Raw genomic sequence first — 24,995 nt, forward strand, 5'->3', positions numbered from 1 at the left:
CTTAATCAAGCATGATCCGTAACTTAACTCGGTATGTGAGCCTCACTCCAAAGTTGCAGGTCAATCCGTCAAGAAAACACAATCTCACGTGAAGTCACGGCTATCTGTTCTGCACTCGGATTGACATCCATGTACTGGGATAGATGGAGTTCAGTGATACAACAAATAATTGTGAAATTATGATGTGTTGGTGATGGTCGTGATGTCGAGACTGCCTATCAACCAGATTTCAAATTGGCCCGCCCCGTCTAAGTCGTTCTACCATCGTGATAGCATCACAAGTCCCAGATTCTCGAAATTCCCATAAAGTCATTCTCAGAGGTTCTTGGCGATAAAGTGCGGGAGTAACCCCTTCGTCCAAACTGGTAAATGTCTCTTCAAGGCGATCTAGCATGTCTTCGAGCCCAACCAGGCCACCAAACTTGTCATGAGGAGGACTTGGAGTCCAATGTTATCAGCTTCGTGAAGGTAGTAGATGGCTTTGAGGTCCCAAGGAAGCTAACTCCATTCACCAACTACGGAGAAAGAATGTCTTCGTATGCAAAATGAAGGGTGATATAGGCGACACAACTAAGGCCGGTCGCGGTCTTAAGCGGAGTGAACACTGACGCCAGGGCGACCATCGTCGCAACAATGAAGAGTATCTCAGACCAGTGAGTAATGAAGCAATTCCGTGAAAATCTACCCCAGAAATCGAACACACAGTAGAGACAGATTATCGTTATAGTAGTGACAAGTGCAGGTAGTGAGAATGTCTCGTGGTCATTATCCTGGCTTCCCTCGTCGATGACTACTAGGGTCCATGATTATTCTCGACTGTAAGAGACTTCTCCGAGGGATGTTTCGGAGACAGTCGGAGCCGGCACTTGTGATGAATCTGGGGAGTCCTGAAAATGCTCAACAGATGCGCCGGTGTGGAGTATCTGCGTTTTTATATTCAACTCGAGTTGAAAATTATCTTTCGAGTTTGATGATTTTTGATGACTGCTCGAAGGCGCTTCAGAGGTGAACCCCTCAGCATCATTGTTGAGCTCCAGCACATGCAGCTACCGATTATGGTCGTTCTTTGTAAAAACTCAGAGGTTTTCGAGGCTTGTAATGACTTCTGGGGTTAACATCGAGTATCAGGGGCGGCTTAGGAGGAAATATTGCTCGTGCTTTGACTAGGTAGAGAGAGGGAATAATGGCTTCAGTAGGTAATCATGCAATTCGGTCGCAAATTGGCCTCTCAGTGTATGGCTGCATATATACGTTCTCTAATATCACAAGGTGCTCTATCAATCACAGTGTCGCCGATTACCTCAAGCCGCAAATTGTGCACCCTGTGGATTGCTGTGAGCAGGTTGTTCCTGCCATACCCGAACCACTTTTTTAGAATTTTATGATGGTGAAGCTCTACGAGGACCTTTTCCTTCCAGATAGATACATGATTCTTTATCTCGACCTAGAGGCCGGTGCATTCAAGCTTTGACCTTAGGAAGGCTGTTCTTCAGATCGGGACCTATCGATGATTCAGGCTTCTGGTCTTCCGTCCCCGTGAAACGGTAAAACCGAAATAAGTGTTGATGCGGAGGTATGCCGCATTTCGAACTTTGGATGAAGGGATGTCGCTGGGGCGGTATTTGAGCTGTTTTCGGCTGCTAGGCGCATCCATGTCAAGAGTACGATATCAATATTCTTGTTCGAATTTCTTTCTACCTCAGATAAGGTAAATCCAGCATATTAGGGCAGATTATAAACAACTCCCTGTGATTTTCTCTGAGAAAACCCCTTGAAGTATCGCAAGTCTTCGCACCACTTCGGTTTGAACGCTCAGGAGGATCCACCGGACACGGGAACTAGATCAATCTCAACAGAGACGCCCCCGCCAAGTTCGCCGCCGATAGACCGCTTTGTCGTACCTGCGGCGGTATACAGAGCGAAGCGGATAGCTTGCCTAGACCCCTGCTCACCAGAAATGGCTTCAATGTTGAGATATCTGGGATCATCAAACTGACGAACGGGAACGTCAAACGTCCACCGCCCAACACCATCTCCGCCTTCCTCCGCCGCTCGGTCGTTGATGCCAGCGTACGCCTTCTTGAAATCCTCGCTGCTCACGTCAAGCGACACTGAACGAACCCCGAGCGATCCATTCGGATGCTTGACATTCTCCGGAACGTGATCCGGCACACGCAGCTTCCGCGGTGTGCGGTCAAAGCACCAAAACGGCAACTCACCCCTCTCCACTTTTCCGGCTCCGGCTCCGGCCGCGCCATCCGGGAGCGCAACGGCCCACTTCAGTTCCTCGCCATCCGGTCTGATGCGCCCGCCGGGCACGGGATCCTCGTACACGGCAAGCGACTGCGCGGCGTGCACCCGCTTCTGGATCTCGGCGAAGCCGGACTCGTCTTTGAGGGAGTAGGCCCAGTCGATGATGGTGCCGTCCGGTTTCGGACCCCACTTGTGCTTGAGACGGTCTTCCCGGCTGATGCCCGCGACGAAGGAGATGATTTCCAGGTAAGTTCCATCTGCGAAGATGACGAGCTTGTTCTCTGTGAGGCCGTCGGCGTGACGGCCGCCTGTGAGGATGGTGAACTCGGTTGAGAGCCAGGTGGGGAGGGAGGCGAGGACTTGGTGGGGGACCAGAATCACGATGTGATCGAGGAGAGGCGGGTTTGAGCTCTGAGAAGACATATTGACGAGATCTTGAGTAAAGATTGAACGAGCGATATAGGCGCGTTGTCAGTGATGTAGATGATTTCAAGACGTGTTGTCTCTGCGATATATATAGGGGTATCATCCGGTATTTATCGTTCTATTCCCCGCGCGGCCCCACAATGTCACCATTGCTGATAGTCATTGCGAAGAGACGCGGATGTATGAGGTCCGCTATCGGTCGACAACTCTCATGAGTCTTTTGCCAATTCTCTCGCAAATACCTCAAATACCTCAAATACCTCAGAATTCTATCTTGACATTTTCCGATGTATGGCGGAACTTCGACGAGAGCCCCGGCACGTGGCCGGCATTCGTTCCCGTGCCCACTTCACAAAATCTGGCGGAGGTGCCTTATGTAATCAAGCCGGTCTTGTTCAACAAGAATGGCGCTAATCCAGAGGGAAGACTTCTCCTCTCTGTCATCCGTGGCTCAAGCATACGGAGCATCATTCTCTTCGAGACTACCAATCTGCAGAGTCAACTATCAACTTCAGAGGGCTGCTTCCTTGTTGCCTCTTAGGCGGTGCATCGGCACTCGAGTCCTCGTCAAGGGTGCTTGCTTGGGAAGCCCAGTCAAACTTCTCAGGGACTTCTGGAACTCACGGCAGGCCTAACAGAGGCATTCTGTTCCTGATCCCAGCTGAAGGACATTCGACAGAGGAGCCAAATTCTCGTCACTACTCCCAAAGAGCTCTGCCCATTCAAGAATTATTTGGTTTCATTGCTGGCCAATCTAGAAAATAAACATCCTCCGCGACAATGGAACGTCTCTTTGACCCTCTGTTAGTGCTTGCGCGCTAAAGTTTGTAGGATCAGTCGAAGGATCCCAGGGCCGTCCCTGGATGTCCACCAAAAGATGTTACCCAAAAAAGATGGCGCTTTAGCTGGGCCTTGAATGTTTAGCCCTCTGCCAGACGCGAAGCTGACAAGCAGACGTATCCATGACAGAATCACAGACCGTTGTCGGTGCCGTTCGAGGGGTGCAACAACTGCTGGTGTACGACGTTGTCTCGGACGCAGGAGTAACCAGACAATCAACACCCCGAGTCAAGACACCTGAACCATCGGCCCGAGTGGGTCTTTGTTGCGTCTCTGCAAAGAGCTCTGCGTGATCAACAGAATTGCCCTCTTACACGTACGGCCAGTGTTTGCTTTGGGCACAGATCTTCTTGCGCCAGTTGCCAATTGCCAATGGTCAGCGCCGAAGTAATTTGTGCTTACTTTTCAGCTGTAGTCTGGCTACTGAATCTACCCAGTCTGGTCTCTCGTTGACGCCAAAATTGTGCGAGATTCAGAATCAGTAGCTACCACAGGCTGGAGATGGTTTAGCTTCTCTTACTTGGACCAACTCTAGGTTGACAACTTACAAAAGCAGAAGGGCGCCTAGCTGCCAGTTCTGTTACCAGAGCACTCCCTACGCTCGAAGCATACTCAACGGCAGCAACGGCGCAACGGTAGCGGCCCGTCCTACGCCTCACTCACTGGGAGCCAGAAGATCTGGACCTTGGCCGAGCACTGTAATGCTCGCGCAAGACCTGCATTTAGTCTCACGATCTCATACTGCGAAGCTTGTGGCGTGTCTCGAGGCTCGCGCCGTTCGTGACTACAGGCTCGACACTGATGGCAATCCTCCTCAGCCAAGCCCGCATTCAATCGAAAACCGACGCAATGGAACGCCGACCCTCGCCTCCCGGTCAACCCGAGAACTCCTTCCCATTCGCTCCCGAGGCCGTGCGTCCGCATCCCACCCTCACCTCCCTCTTCTCTCATTGAGGCTTACGACCCAACTTGGACTTTGGTGGACGGTAGAAGAGTAGTACCGGCCTCACCCCCGGCCCTCTCCCCAAATCGCTTGATTTCCACTCATAATGGGCTGCATTCTGAGAGTACCCACCCTGGTGATCGCGTGTCTGGGGTCCTGGTGGTAACGGAACGCGGATCACCCTAGGGAGCCTCTTGGTGTCCGCACATGAAACTCCCACCGTCTGATGCAGGCCCTCGTCCGACCAGGCTTCGTGGCGCTCGCCGCATGAATCTCGTCGCACAGAAACGACCATCGGATGGCAGGCTGGGGGCATTTTCTCACAGCTGACTTGCTGTTCGCAGGTTCACTGCCCCTCCAGGGCCTCCAGTGCCTCTCCAGCTGGGCCGTTTGTGGACGATGGGGAAGGGGGGAGGGGAAGACAGTCTCGATCCCGCCCTCCCGTTCGCTGGTGTCATGTCATATAGCCCATGGGTTGACTGCTATTCTTGGACGCTCCCTTTTTCCAAAGTAGCAATGTCGATGGCCTGCCGGTAGTAGATATGTCATGCGGCTCCCCGCTGCCTTATGTACAAACGGTTCTTGATCCTTTCTTCCCAGGCCTTCCTGCAACCAAAGCCCCCCCTTTCGTGTTTGCTTCGTGCTGCCCTTCGCTTCTTGGACCGCAATTTTTCTTCGATTCTTTGGATTGAGTCCCTTCTTTTTTGACATCATCAGATTATTTTCACTTTCACTTCTTATCCATTCGCTTAGATATCGAATATGTTGACAAAGACACTTACACTTTTGGGGTTGACGGCGGCAGCATGCGCTAGGGTGCAGTTCTTGGCAAGTCTTATATGATCTACGACAGGACTTCGGACCAAATATGTCTAACCTTTTTTTGCCCAACAGGGAGTCGCGATTTCAGGTGGCGACTTTGGCTGTGAGATTGATGTAGGCCCTTCCCTCGATCTTTCATCTCATCTTACAATTCGAGACTAACTCGATGCCAGGGAAGCTGTCCACTGGGTAAAGTCCAACTGCCTCTCAGCTCACTGGGAGGCGGCGACGGCGAAGGCCAGATGAATCACTTTGTCCAAAACGACAAGCTCAACATGTTTCGGCTTCGTCAGTCTACTCGAAATCTCTCAACCTTCTGAGTCTTCATACTGACACTCAAGCAACAGCTGTCGGATGGCAGTTCCTCGTCAACAACCAAATAGGCGGCCAACTGAACGCCGCCAATCTTGGCAAATACGACCAGGTAATGCAAAAGTGCCTCGCGACCGGCGCGCACTGCATGCTCGACATACACAACTTCGCCCGCTGGAACGGCGGCATCATCGGCCAAGGTGGGCCGACAGACGACCAATTCGTCTCGCTGTGGACGCAACTCGCAACAAAGTACAAGGACAACGCCAACGTCGTCTTCGAGCTCATGAACGAGCCGCACGACCTCGACGTTAAGCTCTGGGCGGCGACGTGCCAGAAGGTAGTGACCGCCATCAGGGGCGCCGGCGCGGCGTCGCAGATGATTCTGCTGCCGGGGACCAACTTCAACTCGGCCGAGTTCCTGGTCAGCAGCGGGAGCGCGGAGGCCTTGGCTGCGATTACGAACCCCGATGGGACGACGGATAATTTGATTATCGATGTGCACAAGTATCTTGATGAGGATAACAGCGGCACGCATAAACCCTGCACGACGGACAATGTCGAGAGTTTCAGGACTGTGGCTGAGTTCTTGAGGGCCAAGGGACGAAAGGGGCTGGTTAGCGAAACGGGCGCCTCGAGCGATGCTTCGGTATGTCGATCGATTTCCTTGTTCTTTTGTGTGTGATGGGACTAACAGACGGATACAGTGCTTCACAAGCTTCTGCGCCCAAAACACCTTCATCAACCAAAACTCCGACGTCTTCATCGGCCTTGTGGGCTGGGCGGCCGGCAGCTTCAGCACCGACTACGTCCTCAGCCTGACGCCCAAGAAGTCGGGCAACACCTACACCGACAACAATCTCATGAAGCAATGCGTCCTCGACACCTGGACCAACACGGAGCAGAACGTCTCGACGCCCGCTACACCACCAGCGGCTTCATCATCATCGGCGGGAGCAGCAGCATCACAGCCCGCCGCGTCTTTGGTGCCGACGAAACTTCCCGCTACTATCCCGTCCGCGTCGGCGGCTATCCCTACAGCACCGAGCTCAGCTCCGACTTCGGCACCAGGGCCCAGCAGCAGCGGCGGCGATGAAGAGGGCATCGCGCCCCCGACGACGATTGTGAGCATGCCGACCACGCTGCTGGTTGACCCGTCTACGCCGACACCGCCGGCGGCAACGGGAGCCAGGGGTGGTAGGAATGGGACGACTACGACGACGAGCTCGCCTTCTCTTCCGACGGCGGCGGGGTCGAGGTTAGGAGGGCTTGATAGTCTGTTAGGACTCGGTTTGGCAGTCGCCTTCTTCCTGTAAAATCAAGCCATTGATATCACGGAGATCACCAGATAGAATAAAAGTAGAACAATCACCTGACTGCCATCAAAGACTTTGAAAAAAAAAAAAAAAAAGTGACTCGTCGGAGATTCGAACCACTGGAAATGGCAGAATATCCCGTTGGGACTCAGTCGGCAGTCGCCTTCTTCCTGCAGAGTCTGAGCCGCTGGTACCACAGTCACAAGTAGAATAACAAAACGATATTCAATTCTTACATTGTGAGATACCAATAAGCAAAAGGAAAAGTGCCAAAAACAAAGACTCGAACTGGCAAAATGGCAGAATATGGTGCTTCCGCGAGACGCTGGGCGCGGAAGGCTTAGATAGATTTCAGTTTGCGATCTGTAGACGAGAGTCACACGCTAGACCAATCGGCCAACGTGGAGGGTCTCGCCTATCCCGACAGACGGACCAACTTTGCTCAGCTATAGGGGATGTGGAGTGTGCGTATCCCTCGAGCAACCGTGATGGCTTCCTCGGGCCATCAGGCATACACTTTGGAACCTGAGGTACCTTGCGATCCTACCTTACACATAGTGGTATCTGAAATTCTTTCTTCCTCGCCCGCTTTGCTTCCATCCTTCCTACTTTGTTTGTCTCTCCTCCCAGCTATCATGCCGCATACCACCACCTAAATGTGAATATCGTCCGCCTTTCACGATGGAGCTCCGGTCACAATGAAACAAATCTTCTCCTTCATCGCTGAATATGGTATTTTTTATAGGGAGGATTAACATATTATCCCCCCCAAAGCTTCAATACTATACAACCGACAGCTCTGAGGGCTCCAATGTGTTAATAGGAGTCTTGCTTGTCATCTCATGCATGACTCTCGTCATCTTGTCCGCCGCCGGGATAATTGACAGATGTCCTTGGTCGTAGAAGCAAGCCATGATAAAGGCCGCGGTGTTTGCTTAATTTCGGCAACTAATGCTCCTACTTCGCGCCCGTAACTATGTCGAAGGTGAAGGTGGTATCACGGGGGACGCGAGAGCCACGTGATCGAATTCAACTATTTTCCTCGACAAAATCGGAAGTCACTGCACAGTAAGTGGGTATCCGCCTTCCTTCCCAACATCTTGCTCAACGGGGACGCACCTGCCTCCATCCCGACAAGACCTTCCTTCCTAGGTTTCCACCACCTGAATACACAACTCGAATACACCAGAGTCGACGCCTTCATATACCCCTCCAAGTCAATTCCTGTCACCAGCACAGCAGGCGCTCTCTAGGTCGGGGGTCAGATCAAATTGTGGTGTGGGTGGTGGAGTGGTCCAAGGTCAACAATCAAGACGCCAACCAGCCTACTCGACGACAGGCTTAGCGGAGTACCCGAGTTCGAATCCCAGCATGAGCACCAGAGATGTAGCCCCCAGTCCAGCACCGGAGGAGGTGAACTCTTTTGCCAGTTTAGATCCACCGAGATCTTAAGTACTTGGCCATTAGAGGAAATTTGAGGAGAGGGAGGTACGAAGTTGTAAAAGGACATGTTTGCCCAAGTCTATTATTATGAGTGGTGTTATTTATTTTCTATTCATCCCCATCCTGCCTAAAGGCATCATACTCCACATAGCGGCTGATAGCAGGCAAGAAAGCCTGCGCCTGGCGGAACTCGCCCAGCTTCACCCTCATCTGATCCCACGCCATCAACACCGCCTGGTCAGCTCCATCATCCGTCTTGCGATCCTCGACGAGCGGCAGCTTGGCATACCGCTGCGAAAAGTGCGTAAGCAGCACGCGGCGCGCGCCCATGTTGCTCGCCACCTTCAAAGCCTCGCCCAGCGTGCTGTGCTTCTTGGCCACCGCGTCGCCCATCTTGTCATTGTCAAAGGTGCTCTCGTGGATCAGCAGCGTCGCGCCCTTGCCGGCTTCGACGAGCCTCTCGCTGGGGCGGCAGTCGCCCGAGTAGGCGATCTTGAGACCCGACGGCCAGGTCAGCACGCCGGCGTAGGCGTCCTTGCAGTGGTTTACGGGGACCAGCTGGGCGGAGGCGAGGCGCGTCGGGCAGTCGGCGGGGAGGCGCCCCTCGTCGTGGGGGAAGAAGTGGCCCTTTCTGATGAGCTTGACGCGTCCGAAGGCGATGGGCTCGATGCGGCTGTACTCCATTAGGAAGTACTGCATGGCGGCGGGGCCAATGAGACCGAGTTGAGGTTGGGGTGAGAGGTGGATGGTGGCTTCGTTCCAGGCGCGGAGGAAGCGTGCGGTTCCGAGGTGGTGGTCGGCATGCATGTGGCTGATGAGGATGCAGCGGGTCTCTTGGAGGATCTTGGTCGTTTCTTCGGCTCCGAATGTTCGTTGGAGCTGGCCGAGGGTGTTCTCACCGCAGTCGAAGAGGTAGTTGCCGTACTGGGGTACCCGAACCAGGGTTGCCGAGACGTTGCGGTACTTTGATGGCACAGCAGATCCGGTGCCGAGAGGGATGATCTCCGTGTCGCGATTCGGGATGTCCTTCTCTGCTTCCTCAATATCTTTGAGGAAGGCAGGCTCCTTGATCTTGTCTGCGGCTTCCTTGGCGAGTTTGATGACTCCCTCTTCCATTCCGTTGCCCTTAAACTTGGTATAGATTGGGGGAACAATCTCATCCTTGACGAGCTCGTAGGCAGGTGACAGCTTCGCCTTCATGCCCACACGAGCAGTCTCCACGTTGGGGCCAATGTGCGAAAGGTCCCGGACCGTGTTGTTGAAGGCAAGTTGCGGGAAGCGGTCAGGGTCGATCTGCCTCAGGTAGCCGTGGAGGATGGCATAGGAATCCAATGCCAGCATGTTGGGACTGGTATCGGTAGACATGATAAGGTGCTTGACCTCCGGTCGTTCCTTCATGAAGTTTTGGATTCTCGGGTCGTCGATGACGGTTGGCCCAAGGATCCAGTTGAAGACGTGCACGCCATCCATCAAGTTGGCATTTTGCCACTCTGGTCTGCCGAGGAACGAGTCAATGTAGGACGCGTCTGCGATATCGATGACTGTGAAACCCTGAGGCTTAATCGGTGCCTCGAGGACCATCTCGGGCGTGACGGTAATACCATCCTTGCCCTGGACAGACACTCCGTCGGTGAGTTTCTTGTTGTCAGTGGGCTTTACGCCCAGCTCCTTCGCGGCAGCCGCGTTGAACTTGCCTCTTCGGCCCTTGTTCTTGACGATATAGGTGACGGCAGTGTTCGAGATGGAGGCGCTGGGCAACTTCTCAACCGTGGCCGCTGGCCAAGGGTACCGCACCAGGACGTCGAGGTCAGGCACAGGTTCTTCGCCGCCCGGCATGGGGCCTTGGTACTTCTTGATGTTGCCTTCTTCTCTGACAAAGATGGTGGCGGGAAGCTGGACCTGCGAAAGTTTCGTCTCGTACAGCTTGTCCATGGTCCAGCTGGAGTTGAACATGCTCTCTACAACGCCCTTGATCGCTTCCCGGTCAATGACGGCCTGCTCCTTGGCGGAAACAGCGCCGGCTGGGTTAGACAGGCCTTCATCTTCCGCCGTCATGACCTCGTGGCTCCTCTTACGGGACTGGTTGACATGATCGGAGGCGATGGGAACCTTCCAGACCTGAATGAGCTCGTCCTGCCAGTCAGGAGTGGTGGCGTCGGGGTTGGCGATTCTCGGATCCTCGTACAGTTCGACGGCGCGAATCGGAAGTCCCTTTCTGAACACAAACCCTCTCGCTGTTGCGACAGAGTATGCGAGGTTCTGGGCACCGTGGATCTCAATCCGCTCGGGACCCTTGGCCGCGATCAATTTCTTTCCCGTACCCTTTCTCGCCTGGTTCCTCTCGTGCACCTCTCTCCTGCTGCCGTCGAGAACGTCCGCGACTGTAAGCATCATGCCAATCATGCCACCAGTGTTCTGCTGGATGGTCGCGCCCGAGATAAACATGACCTCCAGCTTGCCCAAGCTCACTTTACGTTGGCTCAGCGCTCGCTGTGTTCCTTCCGCAATGTTTCCAAAGAGGTAGCGGCGCTGGTCAAAGTGCAGCATCAGGGCCGGGCCCGTATCCGCCGTCGGCGTCGCCGCGATCTGGAAGTAGTTCGTCATGGCGGCGCGGATGTCTTTCTTCTCTCCAGCCGGCGGTAACTTTGTGTAGTGTGTCTGTTCCGTCTCTGGCCCCTGAATCAAGTCGGCACAGTAGATCCAAGAATCTGAGATCTTCGCCGAGACCTTGTTCCAATTGGCCGGTATGCAGAAAACCCGCTTGTTGGGGAACGATTCTGGGTCACCACGGACAACGTCTCTCCTAGCGATACCACCGGGATGCTTGTGCCCTACGATTGAGGCCAAGAAATCTGCCGTGGGCAGTGGGCGTGTGCCGCGTTTGTTGGTGTTTAAAGCGTACTTCTGCTGGAAGGGCTCGCGACGTTCTTTATTTCTGCTTAAAGGCTCGTCGTATTTGCGGTAGGGCTGGTTTCTGCGAAAAGGTCTCTCGTCGCGGCGAAAGGGTTCGTCTCTGTCGTCCCTGCGAAAAGGCTCGTCTCGGTGGTAGCGTTCCTTATTCCTGCTGAAGGGCTCTTCGTATCGGCGGAATGGCTTCTCGTCTCTGCGAAAGGGCTCGTATCTGCGGAAGGGTTCTGCGTCTCTCCCAAAGGCCTCGGCGTCTCGTCGGGAAAAGGTGGCGGACGGTGTTCTGTTAGAAATCGGGGTGGCGAGCGGGACGTCCTTATTGTAGGTCCGACGCTTGGCTCCGTTATCTCTGTTGATGAACCCAGTCTTTGCCTGCCGGGAATCGACAATATTCAACTTGAACTTGGAATCGAACTTGCTGTCGACCCTGTTTTCGAACTTTGACTCAAAGGCGTCGGCCAAGGAATCTGCGGGCTTTGGTTTCCTGTTGTTGGATCGGTTGTGGTAGGACACTCGAGAAGAGACGGGGAGGAGGAACGGAGGGAACGGAGATGGCAAAGCTCTAGCTGATCCTTTCCGGGGGAACAGCGAGGTGTATGGGAAACGATTATTCAATGTTTGCGCCACATGTCTTTGGGTATACGGGCGGTACATGAAGTTGAAGGAGTGTGGGGAGCGCAGAAAAGGCTCACAAAAAAGGGTATAAAACGGGCGACGACCAAAAAAATTAACTGGTGGATATCAACACATTGGAGAAGGGTCAGCGTGCAGCTACGGAGAAAAAAAAAAGATCGACTTGACTGGCTGGAATTTGGTGACTGTTGCGGCGACGTGGGACGGGACGGGGAGTGACTGCAGTCGGCCAAAAAACTTTCCCACAGAAAGGACCCTTTGCCGATAAGAGCTTATCAGGTACACGTGATTTCTGTCAGCTCTGCCTGAGGTCCATGGATCTTTGGGGATGATTACATAATACGACAGACGATGAACATGGGCATCGTGAATCTCGTTCCAATTTGGCCATCTTGTAGGTATTCTAAGCCCATAACAGTTGATCCCGTCAATAATTCCAACGCCATGAGACGGCACCAGTCAATTTCAGTCCGTAGCGCTCGCTGAAAATTCAATCTTGTGGCCTTCTTTCCCCAAATAATTCCACAAACGCCAAGTTTCCTTCACCCCTGACCGTGACCAGCAATTTTGATGAACCCAAGCCTTCCAGTTAACCACTTTTCAATCTCTCCTCACAGGCCGCGAGGACGAGTCCTTCTGATACTGCTGATTCCGTCCAAGAACAACAGCCACAGCCTCCTCCGCAGACTTATACCGGAACCCCGCCGCTGTCGCCGCACCACCTTCTCTCAGCTTCGAGGATGCTGATGCTGCTTGAATCGTCGTCTTAGACATTGTAACAACCTGCGCCGCTGTCCGGGGCAGTCATAACGCTTGTGTAGCTTGCCATCCAAGACCTGAAGCACCACCACCGCTACGCTTCGCGTTCCCGGCCGTGTGGGCCGTCGTTCGGCTGCTGGCGGGGCCGAGTGGTTGCTGCATGTACCCCAGCTCGGCCTGCTCTGCCGCCGTGGTGGAGAGGGTGGTGCTGCTCCGTTGCGGGAACTGGCTTCGGACTGTAGCGGCGCCGGGGAGGGTCGCGACGCCTCCGAGGAGGAGGAGGGCTGATGACGAGGAGCGGATTGCGCTCATGATGTGACGATTTTTTGATTTTTTTTGTGGTTGACAGTTGATTTCAAGGTGTGCTTTTTCTCTTTCCCTTAAGGGATGGCTCTCTCGAGTTCAACAGGTTCTTTTCTTAGCTTTTTGGCTTTGGAGGTTGAACGAGGGCGTCCTGTCGACAGATACCTTATATATCTCTCGTTTTGACCAAGGTACATACATCTGCACGCACGCTCGGATTGTTGAGGTCGCACATACCTACTCCCCACGCAAATCAGAGTAGACGTGGGAGAAAGTAGCGTTCCATTCCTGCAAAGGCGTGGCCAAACACCTCGGAGGCATTCCATCAACCGCCGCGGTGCGTCCTTGCATGCGAAACAGAGCCAATGCCCGCTGCGGAGGAAGGCCGCCATGCCACGCGCCGTGTTGATGGGAATGGCGGGGGAGGCAGTAGGTACCTCCGTACACATCAGGGACCTTGTGGAAGAGTACGGCGAGAAAGTGAAGGGGATCAGAATACCTGAGCATTTGAGTGTGCTGAGGTGGCTTTCCATCCCCCCACGGAGCTTCTCCTGGTGGTTGATCAGCGATACCTAACACCAATCTCGCCCAGCAAGGAATCCGTTGTCTTTACTTTCTCGCCTCTCAACGCGAATCTCAATGGAAACCCATGCACGGGTCTGCATACCCATGGGCTTTTACCAAACGCATCGAGTCCATGTCTCGAGGAGAATGTCTCGCATCCCATCGCTTGGCATCTCCCGTGCTACATAACACCAGTTACCCCCGCGCTCAGCCGTTGAGACACCTTCATCTCTGAGCAGATGCGCACACGCGCTACAGCCAGCCCTCAACAACATATGAAGCCCAGGGCTGCATTTACAGCCTGTGCGCTCCCGAGATAAGAAGGAGAGACAAGTACACGGCCAAACAGCCTTGATCCAAACTCAGAATCAGGTGCTTTGAATTTCTTCAAGGTCAAAGTTGATGATTTGCCAGTCAACCAAAAACACAAGAGAGAGACTGTGGTGTTTATACATTCTCTGGCCTCGAGACATCGCACCATGTCTGGCTTGTCTAAGTATATATACAATCCTGTCTGGCTTTTCGTATCTGCCCTTCCTGGAAAGTATGTAGGTATTCCGTTGGAAATGTTCCTCGTGAAAAAGGAAGTGTACCTTATGCACCTGAGTGTGCCTGACAGCTGACAAAGAAGCTTATCTTGATAACTCTATCTTATCAGCCAGGCAATTGAACCTCCTCCACACGCTCCAAGACACGCCTCTCTTCTCTCTCCACATGCGACCACCCAAGACCCTTCCGAGTTCCGATTTCCATCCCCCGAATCTCTTCCGGGCCAGCGGACGGAACGATAACTAATTACCAATCGCCAATTTGTCAATCGCCATGTGTGCCTCTTACTCTACTGGCGTCTTTGGTAAGGAGCCAAGTAACAAAGATACTAGGTGTAGATATATTTCCAAATACCTTCGTACCAACCAGTCAAAATCACCACCGGGTAATGCATCAAGCGACCCCAACCACCAAGTCAATTGCATCATTAGGGACAAGGACCACACACCGATCCCTGCACGTTACCCCTCCAAATGCCCCTCGTTGGCGACACCTCGACAAGGTGCAATTTTGGTGTGAACCTCCACGTCACCCCACTACCCATTCCCTCTCCCCCTCGGCATCTACTCCACCATCCGAGAAGGGGGGTCCGGCTCAGGGTAGGTATCGGGTGCCTTACGGCTAGGTCAGGTAAGCTAGCAAAGCAAGCATCCGTAAGCAACATGCCGCAAGTTTGAGCGAGTAAAGCACTCCGTAGACCAGAAAGAAAGGGGAGACGGGACAAACGCAAAGCTTCCACGTTCATATCATTATCCCCCCCGTCAAGAAAGTGAAAAGTGGATTCCCGCATCCCGCAATCGCAATTCTGGCTTGCCCCTCCTCCTCCTCCACTCCCGTTCCGTAATCCCGACGATATAAAAACCACTTCAACTTCCGCATCCCACAATGTCATCGCGCACCGCACTCCGTAACCTCACCAGACCAAACATCACCACCAACCTCATCCGTCCTCTCCATCTTCAAACACCAACACCGCGAACCCTCACAATGACATCCCAAAACAACTCCAAATTCGCCGGCGGCACCAGCGCAACCCACAACCCCCACCCAGACTTCAAATCCGTAGAATCCACCCGCCCACCCTTCAACACCGAAGCCTCCATCACCTTTACAAAAACAATCTCCCCCGACTGGTCCTTCGGCTCCGGCGCAAACCCCCTAGGCCAACCTGGCCTCTCAACACCACATGTAGCAATCGATCCCCACGCAGAAGGCCGCCCAGCAGGCTTCAACTACAAACTCCTCATCTCCGCCATCACCCCTCGCCCCATTGCCTTCCTCTCCACCCGTTCCGCAGACGGCACCGTGACGAACCTTGCGCCCTTTAGCTACTTCAACATGGTGAACCACGACCCCCCCATGTTCGTCGTCGGCTTCGCCGCCTCCATCGAGAAACCCAAAGATTCGCTCAAATGTCTGCTCGAGAGTAAAGAGTGCGTCATCAACATCATCTCCGAGGGCTTCCTCGAGGCGGCAAACTCAACCTCCGTCAATGCGCCGTACGGCAAGTCGGAATGGGACGTAAGCGGGTTGACGCCCGTGTACGACTGCAAGCACGTACAGGCCGCGCGCGTAAAGGAGGCCGTCTTCAGCGTCGAGGGGAAGCTCGACTTTGTGAAAGAGTGGGATTCGCGCGCTACACCGGGGAAGAAGAGCGGCGTTACTGCATTTATTGAGGGTGTCAACTTTTGGGTGAGGGAGGATGCTATCAATGAGCAGAAGAACATTGTCGATCCTACTGTAAGTCCTTTCTCATTTTTAAATCCGTGTTCCCTAGCTCTCATGGGTTACGTGGGAAAACTGGAATCTAACTTGATAATCTCTAGGTACTTCGCCCTGTCAGCAGATTAGGCGGCATCACCTATGGCCGCACCACCGAGGTCTTGGAGATTCCGAGAGCCGACTGGGATAGCAACATTGGTGGCGAGGAAGGCTACGAGAAGCTCAAGAAGAGCAAGCAATAGAGACTCATAGTGGATTTTCCTTCAAGAACCAAGACGCATAGTCATTTTTTCAGGTCAAGGTGGTATTGGAGGGAATCCTCAACAATAAGATGCCCATACGCCCCCGAGATATAATATATAGAAATTAGGTGGCATTCAAACAAGACGCGGCGGCCCATCATCATCATCACGGCCGCCAATGGATATATAGAATGCGACAAATGGTGCGCGTAAATACATGGTATATATATCTCCTTCCCTCCTCTTGTCTCCCCCTTGAAAACTCCAAGATAAAACCCCATCGCACTCATCCTCATCGTGAGAACTTCATGCAAATCGTATCTTCATGGAATCGGCAGCTAGAACACCCTGCGACCAAACGCCACCCAAAGCATTTCAAAGGTAGAGACTCTGCCCCGCGTGGGAGACAATAAACTCGCAGCCCAGCTGGGCATCGGCTTCGTAAGCCTCGAGTTCTTGCAGAATTAATTTTCCTTGGTTCCTTCCATCCGGGCGGTCCTTGACGTGGATAATGACTATTTTGATGCCCTTGAGAGGTGGGCCCTTGGAGTGCCCGTCCTCCGTCTCGCTCCATCCTTCAGCCTCACGCAGAGACAATTCCTGTGTAGGAGTTGTCAGATGCGGGCTCTCTACCGATGTAGCAGCAGGCGGCAGTGGTGGTACGTGGCCAATGTCTGCAGACACAGCACGCTTGGCCACTGATTTGGGGCTGATTGGGGACTCATCGCCGCCAGCAAGGCGCGAAAAGGCGCCTCCTGTCCTTCGTCGTGGTATCGTGTCGGGTTCTGCTATACGCTTCCGCTTCCGGGAGGCATGGACATCTCCTCGCGCCTCCTCAACAGTCTGAGCCAATGCGTGCATCTCTTCCATCACATAACGGGGTTTTAGATGGCCAAATAAGCGATCATCAGAGTGCGAGTCGTCGTAGGAGCATTCGATGAAAATGGCAGCAAGTTGGCCAGCTACAATTTTTGGAGCGGCTTCTTCCCAAATCGTCAAATTACGAGGGGAGAGTGAGATGGAATCCGGCTCGACGTCTCCAAAGATGAGTATCTCTAGGTTAGTAGCCATGTCGAGGATAAAGTAAGCAGAAGACTCATAAACGCATACACTGGCTTGCGGCTCCGGCGCAACCGATGGTGCACGAGGGATAGGCGCAGTGCTTGAGGCCAGGCCGTATGGCAGTATGCGCGGCGATGCCATGGATGCGGCATCGACAGAGGGGTATCGCAGGGGTGTTGCAGTAGACGAGGTTGAGCCGCGATGTGGGTGTCGCTCAATGCAGTGACCGTGTGAAACAGAATACGCCTTGATAGCGAGGCGATCCGCAACCTCTAGATATCCTTTAGACTCGCCATCGCCAATGGCTGGCGACCCTCCTTCAACCAGCCGAGTATACGTGACTAAGCCCGCACCGTTGCTTTCGTCAGACAAGTTGGGCCAGATGACATTGTTGAATATGTGGGTTTTGAGAGCGTTAACCGTTGAGGGCAATGCAGCAAGGCGCTTGGGCCTAGTAAGACCTGCTGTGTTCACGACGAAGCCGGAGATGTGATCGAGATGAGGATGAGTAATCACATACGTGTCGATGAGAGTACGAGTGATGAATGAGGCGATGGATGATGGATACACTGCGCCTGTTGCGACCTCCAACTGACTGTTTGGTGTAAGCTGCAGGCCTGCAAATGGCCCGGAGGCAAGGGTGTGGGGGAGCGGAAGCTGGGTGCCGAGGCCTGGAGGTGCCGTATCTTCAAGAATGCGTGTAATCGCCGAAAGATGAACGCCGGCATCTACGGCGATGATGGAGCCTTTTGTCCACCCCGAGGCGACTGAGCGGACCAGAAGAGCGGTAGTATTGGATTCCTGGGGACCGCCGCCAGCACCCTAGAAATTTGGATTAGTGGAGGTGTGGACATGATGGGGCCACTCTTTGAAGGGATCCTGGCCAAGAAGCGATAGGTCATTCTCGTCGCATTGAAAGATGCGTCTATCTCAGTCGCATGCGCAAAGTGTTGAAGAAGAACTGCCGACTCTCCCTCGCCCAAGGCTGCTGCACTTGCAAAGGTTCCAGGGGTTGAGGCGCTTGCAGCATGGATTTCCCATTCGGTACGGTTGGCGCACCCCGATAAAGTCGACTGCATGAACGACAAGAGGATATGCGCCGGGCGGCCGGGTCGGGATGATCTCGTGGGGGGACATTTCCTCCCTTCAGGAGAAACACACTCGACACGTCGGGGCCCAACAAGCCTCGGGGATGTGAAAGAAAACGCGCCCGATCTGCGACGTCGAAAGTCGGCAGTGAGGCGCATCAAAAGACGTGAGATGTGAGAGTGCAACGTACCAGGACAATGACCTGCAAGGCCGGCCGACGGGAATTCTCCGACTTCTCCCCATTTGTGTCTTCCATGGCTGGCTAGCTGTTGATGCGAAACGAAAGAATAAGTTGCGAAGAGGGTTGATAGAATTAGAATTCCTCCCAATGCCGAGAGCGCAGCCAATGCCGCCTCTACAAAGCCACCACCCTGCCTAGACGGGCTGCCAATGCCACGATGAGGTAATGGGGACTGTAGCAGACAAGACGGAACGGCACGGCAGATGAGAATTGGCATGCGACGCAGCGACGGTCTTCGTTCTGGGCTGGTGGGGAAGATGCAATCAGTCGTAGTGTACAGAGACGCGCGCTCCGGTGGGATTTGATGGTTGGTTTGCAGGGGCTGACAGATCTGGAATCTGTAATATGAGTGAGATCGTCGGTAAGCGCAGGGTGAGGGTGTCGTCGGTGAGTGGTTGGTTCGGCGTCTTCGCAGACAAGGTAGGTTGGCAATGAGAGGAAAGTAGGTACTCGGCAGGCTTGGCAGATTGGATGCTGATGTGCGTGGAGACGCAATGACGGGCGTAAGGTTGCCGGGAGACGAAGTATGTAAGAAGGTTGAGAGATAGACGATGGACGGGAGAAAGACACAGTTTTGCGATCTTGATGGAGGGAGGTCGGAACGAAACAGGGCTGGGGCTTTCGTCAGGTCTGATGTTTGCGCCCACCACCCCCTTTGCGGTTTCTGGATCTTCTCTCTTTCAAGGATCCCTTTTTGACGGTCTTTTCCCCACAGCCAAGCCAGAGAGGGAAAGAGAAAAGGCCAAAAGGAAAAAAGGAAAAAAAGGGACGCGGATGGATCTCGAGATGAGATGGACGGCTTCTCCGAAGGCCGACGTCGTGGCTTCCGGGATAGGTGGGTTTGAGTGGTGCCCCAGCCGGCGGTGCTTCTGTACGGTATTAATTGGAGAGTGGAGAGCTTCTGGGAGCTGGAGCTGGAGCTGGAGCTGAAGCGGAGCAGCAGGTCGGATCTTGTCTTTGCGACTCTTTGGCGGGCGCGGTACGAGCGTGTGAAATCGGCGCGGATGGCAGCGGTCGAGTGGTGTTTAAGTCCGATGGCCAGGGGGTTTTTTTTTTTTTTTGAATGGCTTTGTTGCTCTGGGATTGTGTAGGATCGAATTAGATGGGAGACGAAGAGAGTCCAGACCAAGTCGCTTTGACGTGACGACAGAAGGGCAAGACAACGCGGGTGCGCGGTGCAGTTGACTTGCAGCTGCGAGTGCGATGCAATGTGTGAGAGAGTGAGCGTAAGCGACCTCGGTCAGGTGCAGCTGCTGTGCAGTACGCAGTAAGGTAGGGTATTATGCGACGTGCAGTGACAATGAGGAACGTGGATGGGCCAGGGACTCAAGGGGAGTCAAGGGGGTTGCTGTGTTGGGTGGTGGGATGGATGCCCAGGTGGAGGGATTTGGGGATGGATGGATGGAGGGATGACTTTTGGAGGTGCCCTGCTACATTAAGGTAAAAAAAAGCGTGGATGAAGCGTAAAGTAGCCACCAAATGTTTGCGACAGCAACTTTTCTCTCTGTTGTCGGAATGCGCGGGAAAAGATACCACAACCACCTCTTCAATAAAGAGTACTTGCAGGTACCGATCCTGAGACGTGATGACAGAGCAGAGAAGAGCAGCAGCTCTTACTTTCTGCTCCTGCCTCCTGCCTCCTGCCTACTGCAAGTCAACCTGGTGAGCCGCTCCTGCTCACTGGGAAGCAACGGAACTCTGATACGGCAACAACCCTCGTGTGCCGCTGCTCGCACCTGCAGCTTTAGGTCCGATAGGCTGGGGAAGGCAGGTGCTCACTTGGCTCGTGCACTCCAATCGTGCTGCTCTTGCTGTTTGTTGTCTGTTTTCTCTCCCTCAAGGTATCCAAACCCTCTCCAAGCATGGAATTAACAGACAGAAAGAGGAAAGCACAATGACGGACCTCCTGGCTGTGACTTCCCGAACGATGTTGGATCGGATATCGGGCCAATGTCTGGTATCTGTAAATGGGCGGGACCTTCCAGTTCTGATCCTCCAGGGCGTAATTGCCTGAAGCCAATAGCTTAAGGTGCCGTAACTTGTAAGGCAGGTAGGTTCGTTCCTTTGATGGTCTCCCCAGTCCGTGAGGTGCCTTCCAATCTTAACAACAGGTGCAACTCGTTGCGCAACGTGACAAGCACCTTCCTCGCAAACTCTCAACTCTGGGCAACGTGGTGTCGACGTGTCGTAGTCTTTTCTGGTGTCGTCGCATCAATTCTCGCTCGTTGTTCTTCCAAATTCAATCTTGCTCTTCGGCTGCACATCTGCCTCTTTCAGTCTTGGAGCTTCTCGTCTCCACAAACTCAATTGCAGCCAATGTGCTCCCTAGGCTATTTTCGTGTCGACGACGCCCTCTTCGGCCAATACTGCCAAATCAAATCCTGTTTCGGCTTTCGTGCTTGTCGAATGTCGGCGAGGTCAGGTCCCATCCAAGACGCTGTCGAAGATCACCCGATGCCCTCCCTTCAGGGCTAAGCTTCAGCCCAGTGTTCCAGCTCTGTGCCGTCTGATGTCCGATCGCCGACGGCTCGCGGGGATGAGCGGGCTTCGACACCGCACCAAGACAATCCCAAGTTGCCCCTTGAAGCTCGATAATGGGATGAAGCGAATCAGGCACTCTGAACCCTCTTCCCGACGGCAATCACCGCCGTGCTACCCGTAGCACGTATCTGGGATCCTAATGCGATGAATCGTCACTGGTTTTTGCCTTTTGTCGCAAACTGTCAAAGCCAAAGAACAAAAATGGAACGATGGAAGAAGAGGGGGAAACAAGGTAATAAGTCAGTTAAGATTTACTTTGGTCAATGTCTGAGTCAAAACCACCACGTCGAATTCGTCGAGAACAATACTCCAAGCCGACTGGCTTCCTTTTTTTTCGCAAGGATGTGCAGACTATTCTTACCAGCCATGACGGCGACTGCTAGATAACTCGCCTCTCTATTTGTACTTTCACATGAGCTCAACACCCTCGCATTGTCCCATCCTCAACATTGACTGACATACCTTACACACCACACGGATAGACAACTTTCAGCCGCCAGGCTCTGCTACGCCTTCCCGCCCCCGCCAACGCGCGCGCATCGTTTTGCCCTCCTCGTTCCCACCTAGCCCTGCCTTACATCTAGAGGAGCACGAGATCCATAGGCTGTGCAATAGGAATCGATCCAGCGGCTCGATCAGAACGAGACTACTCTATACCATCTTACTTGCACGGCGCCCTCCTGCATCGTAGCATCTCCGTTCAGGACTAGCGCCCCTATTCCTCTCGGCCTCGCCGTGCTTTCGCACGCCAACGTTTTCTACCCGCGGGGCCGCGAGAGCTACGATTCATTCGCACCAACACCGCGGCCCGCTTTCACCTTGGCCGACCTGCCCTTTCTTCGTCTGTCATCCTCGAGTCTGTTCAGCTTCTGCTCGTCTGAGGATACCGGGATACTTTGTACGAGCTACGGCGTTGCCAATTCGTTGCCCAAGTCTCCATCCTCCAAGCAAAATGGCCATCCACACCATGTCACCGCTTCCGGTTATCCCCAGTTCATTCTGCGGCCCCTCCATTCCGCTTCTCTTAATCGAAACTCTGTTATGTTGAGGGCTCCGCAGCTAAAGTGCCCCAAGCCATGGCTATTGAGCCAAAACCTCATCCGGCCCTTTTGGCGCCCGCTTCCTGGCACCTGTGAACAGCACTTGTCCGAACTTTCCCATCTTTCTGGGGTCGATTTGAGGCCCGTTAGCGCGGGCGCGTGCTCTCGGCCGCAGCCTGCCGCCCGACCGTTTGGAACCGTCGCATGGCGGCCGCGCCGGCCCAAGCTCCAGGACCCTTGGCAACAGCCTGGATTGTGAGTCAGGTTTCACGCTCGTCACTCGAGAAATGCACTCAAGTCTTGGGTTAGAGATCTGTTATTAATCATGTTGATACTAGGTTGGTCTGTATCGCTGATTCGTTAAGGCCTCAGACCAGGCTTCTTATCCTCTTCTCCTCCCCGCCTTCTTGGGTGCATCTATATCTAATATGGGGTATCAATCCTGTGCTCTTACGCTAATCGCAGTCGTGTGAACAAAACCCCTTGCTCCGGTCCAGAAAACAAACATTCCAATGTAGCTACGACTTACAAAGGTTTTTTTTGGGGAGAGGGGGGGGGGGGGCACATGGTTCTTCACCTCAGAGTAAGGTCGACAAAGGCATCAATGATCAACGTCTTTCAACGGGTGAATAGCACGACTGTTTCACACGTTTGTTCCAAGTAACGGCTGTCTGGGGCTGAGAGGCGCTGTCATTGTCATCATACTTGTAATCTTGGCGCTTTCTCTTATCGATGATACTCGGACGGGCCGCCCTGGTTGCGGGAGTTTTTTGGCCACCTTCTTCGTCGTCGCTGTCAAGCTCCTCGACGATGGAGTGCCCCTTTTTGGACACATTTTTCTCGTTGACTCTCTCCACGTACCAATCGAGGTCGCCCTTGTGCTTGTCAATGGAAATGCCGTTCCTCTTCTTCCGCATGTTGCTCCGCACCGGGGTCTCCAGCGCCAGGTGCTTGGTCGTCAGCACGTACCATAGCTTGGCTTCCCGGCCGACCTGGCGGTTCTGAATGGGGAGACCCATCATCTTGTTCGTCTCTGCCGACCTTTGCCATTCTTCGTAGGCGGCCTGCTGGGACATGCGCCACTCTTCAAACTCCATCACCAGCTCGTCGTGATCACGGGTCATGGCCATGGGGTTGCGCTCTTCCTTTTCAAAGTAGCGGGCATCGGGCTTCAGGTCGAATGCTTGGGCAACCTCGAGGAGATCGAAGCAGCGATCCATACACCACAAGTGCATGTAGCCCGCGTTGTGGTACGGATCGTGCTGCTTCCCCGAGGTTTTGGGCCGCTCGTCGAAGCAGACGCGCCAGAAGCCCTTCAGGATGGTGCCCTTGTAGGCTGGGCAGCCTGACCAGCGGCACGCGCGTAGTCTGTCATCGCCCACGCGCGTCTTACAGCCATGGGGAACATTTTGGATCCAGAGGGTGAGGGGAAGACCTCGCTGCTTCCGCTCCCTGATATAGTACAGGATCTGCTCACGGGTGAAGCGCAGATTCGGTAGCAGCTCGCCCTCTTTGTTGTACTGAAACATGGGCTTTGTATGGTCGTGGCCGCCCCAGGGCGTAGGTGCCTCGGGGAGGGAGTCATACCAGTCTGAGGCGTCCACGTCCTTGGCCTTGGCGGGCTTGGGGATACGCTTGAGGATCTTTCCATTTACGACGGGGGTTGTGAGGTCTCTGGATGCAGTGTGAGCTGGAGTCAGGTACGATTGGGGATTAGGAGTGCCGGCTTCAAAGAGGCCTTGTCTGTTGAGGATGCTGTAGGGAATCGCGTCTGTCGGTGCGGTTGACAGGCTGCGACGGTGGATGAAATCGGCAGGAAAGGGGGGTGATCTGGGCTTGGGGTGCACCAGTCTCGCCGTTGCGACGGCGGCGGGAGTGGGAGTGGTAGCAGGCACACTGCGCGGGATGGACTGTGGAGTGGTCAGAGGGGTGAACAGTGGAAGGGAATAAAGGAAGTTTACCGAATCGTCGTCATAGTTGAAAGGGACCTGACCCGACGAAACATGTGCCAAATCAGGGACCAAGGGACCAAACTCGGGCTTTGGAGTCAAATGGTGTTGAGGTTGCGGCGGTGGAGGGGCGGTAAAGACGTCGGTAGCGGTCTTTGGCGAAGGGTGAAAGAAAGTCGTCGAGGAGGCGGGCTCCTGTTTGACGTTGCCGAAGTCGAAGCCGTGAAAGTTGGAGGCTTCTTGCCTGACGGTGGCAGGGCTGTAGGATTCGAGGCCGTCATACGTCGTTTCCCTCTTGGAGTCGTCGAAATCAAAGGTATCGAGGTCAAAGACTTCTCGGGCGTCTCCGAGTACAGAAGACGGGTGGTCACCGCACGGTCGTTGGTAGGCAAACATGTCGCGGGGAGGAGGGGAGTCAAAGAGATCTTCACCACCACCACCACCACCGCCAAGCCCCGCAGCTGGGTTGTTGTTCAAGTCCCATGTCGTGTCACCACTGGACTCGAGGCCGTCGAAACAGGGCCAGAGAACACTCGGCGGCGGAGAGGGCCACGATGTGCCGATGCAGGGTGCTGCTCCTAGGGCCGGAGTCGGGGCCGCGGTGGGGAGTTGGAGGGCTTCGGTGATGGGGCCTTCGAGTTCCTCGAAGAGTGCCTGGAGCTTTTGGTCGTCGGCGAAGGGTGTCGGTTCGTGCTTGAAGTCTTGCTGGAAATCCTGCTGGTATTCTGGCTTGAGTTCTTGCTTCAGCTCTATCGGCTCTATGCTCGGTAGCACAAGAGCTGTGGCGTCTATGGTGGGAGGTGTTAGTTGGCGCTGCTCCTGCTTGAGTGGCGGTGGTGTTCCTGGAAGTGTGATGGAAAGAACATTGGGGTTTATCGTTGCGACCTGCGCAGACTTGGCCTCTTCTTGCTCGTACTTGAGTTGGAGACCATCGTTGGAGGTATCATTACCTCCAAAGAGCGAGCCATCCGAGATTTGGCTCTCGGAGAGCTGTGATATTAAGGCCTCCTCGATGGCGGTCTCTGGGTTTTGCGCAGTC

At 54.1% G+C, this 24,995-nt stretch overlaps 7 protein-coding genes across 7 annotated transcripts; 2 read left to right on the forward strand and 5 right to left on the reverse strand.

Annotated features, from left to right (window-relative positions):
* Nucleotides 1-1,384: 1,384 nt before the first annotated feature.
* Nucleotides 1,385-2,764, reverse strand: BDZ83DRAFT_604879 (glyoxalase). The gene has a single exon (XM_060507300.1). The coding sequence runs from the start codon at nt 2,674-2,676 to the stop codon at nt 1,813-1,815; it is 864 nt and encodes a 287-aa protein (XP_060369814.1). The 5' UTR covers nt 2,677-2,764; the 3' UTR covers nt 1,385-1,812.
* A 2,237-nt stretch (nt 2,765-5,001) lies between these two features.
* Nucleotides 5,002-6,982, forward strand: BDZ83DRAFT_16356 (glycoside hydrolase superfamily). Its single transcript, XM_060501416.1, has 5 exons — nt 5,002-5,290; nt 5,357-5,398; nt 5,458-5,572; nt 5,632-6,245; nt 6,304-6,982. The coding sequence occupies exons 1-5, from the start codon at nt 5,225-5,227 to the stop codon at nt 6,910-6,912; spliced, it is 1,446 nt and encodes a 481-aa protein (XP_060369815.1). The 5' UTR covers nt 5,002-5,224; the 3' UTR covers nt 6,913-6,982.
* Nucleotides 6,983-8,463: 1,481 nt separating this feature from the next.
* On the reverse strand, nt 8,464-10,959 carry BDZ83DRAFT_716226 (metallo-beta-lactamase superfamily protein; the record flags this gene model as incomplete). Its single annotated transcript, XM_060511830.1, has 1 exon — nt 8,464-10,959. One exon carries the CDS (start codon nt 10,957-10,959, stop codon nt 8,464-8,466), a length of 2,496 nt encoding a protein of 831 aa, XP_060369816.1.
* Nucleotides 10,960-12,495: 1,536 nt separating this feature from the next.
* BDZ83DRAFT_748142 (uncharacterized protein) lies at nt 12,496-12,966 on the reverse strand (the record flags this gene model as incomplete). Its single annotated transcript, XM_060513568.1, has 2 exons — nt 12,496-12,686; nt 12,741-12,966. The coding sequence occupies 2 exons, from the start codon at nt 12,964-12,966 to the stop codon at nt 12,496-12,498; spliced, it is 417 nt and encodes a 138-aa protein (XP_060369817.1).
* A 2,091-nt stretch (nt 12,967-15,057) lies between these two features.
* On the forward strand, nt 15,058-16,034 carry BDZ83DRAFT_568152 (nitrilotriacetate monooxygenase component B; the record flags this gene model as incomplete). Its single annotated transcript, XM_060504034.1, has 2 exons — nt 15,058-15,810; nt 15,897-16,034. 2 exons carry the CDS (start codon nt 15,058-15,060, stop codon nt 16,032-16,034), a joined length of 891 nt encoding a protein of 296 aa, XP_060369818.1.
* A 375-nt stretch (nt 16,035-16,409) lies between these two features.
* BDZ83DRAFT_567928 (cAMP phosphodiesterase class-II) lies at nt 16,410-18,441 on the reverse strand (the record flags this gene model as incomplete). The annotated part of the gene is made up of 2 exons (XM_060504011.1): nt 16,410-17,918; nt 18,376-18,441. The coding sequence occupies 2 exons, from the start codon at nt 18,439-18,441 to the stop codon at nt 16,410-16,412; spliced, it is 1,575 nt and encodes a 524-aa protein (XP_060369819.1).
* A 4,348-nt stretch (nt 18,442-22,789) lies between these two features.
* Nucleotides 22,790-24,001, reverse strand: BDZ83DRAFT_551105 (uncharacterized protein; the record flags this gene model as incomplete). Its single annotated transcript, XM_060503492.1, has 1 exon — nt 22,790-24,001. A coding segment is annotated over one exon (1,212 nt), but the record flags the coding sequence as incomplete, so codon positions are not given.
* Nucleotides 24,002-24,995: the final 994 nt, after the last annotated feature.

This window comes from Colletotrichum acutatum (assembly GCF_030867785.1).
Source record: "Colletotrichum acutatum strain CBS 112980 chromosome Unknown BDZ83scaffold_10, whole genome shotgun sequence".
NCBI classification, from domain to species: Eukaryota; Fungi; Ascomycota; class Sordariomycetes; order Glomerellales; family Glomerellaceae; genus Colletotrichum; species Colletotrichum acutatum.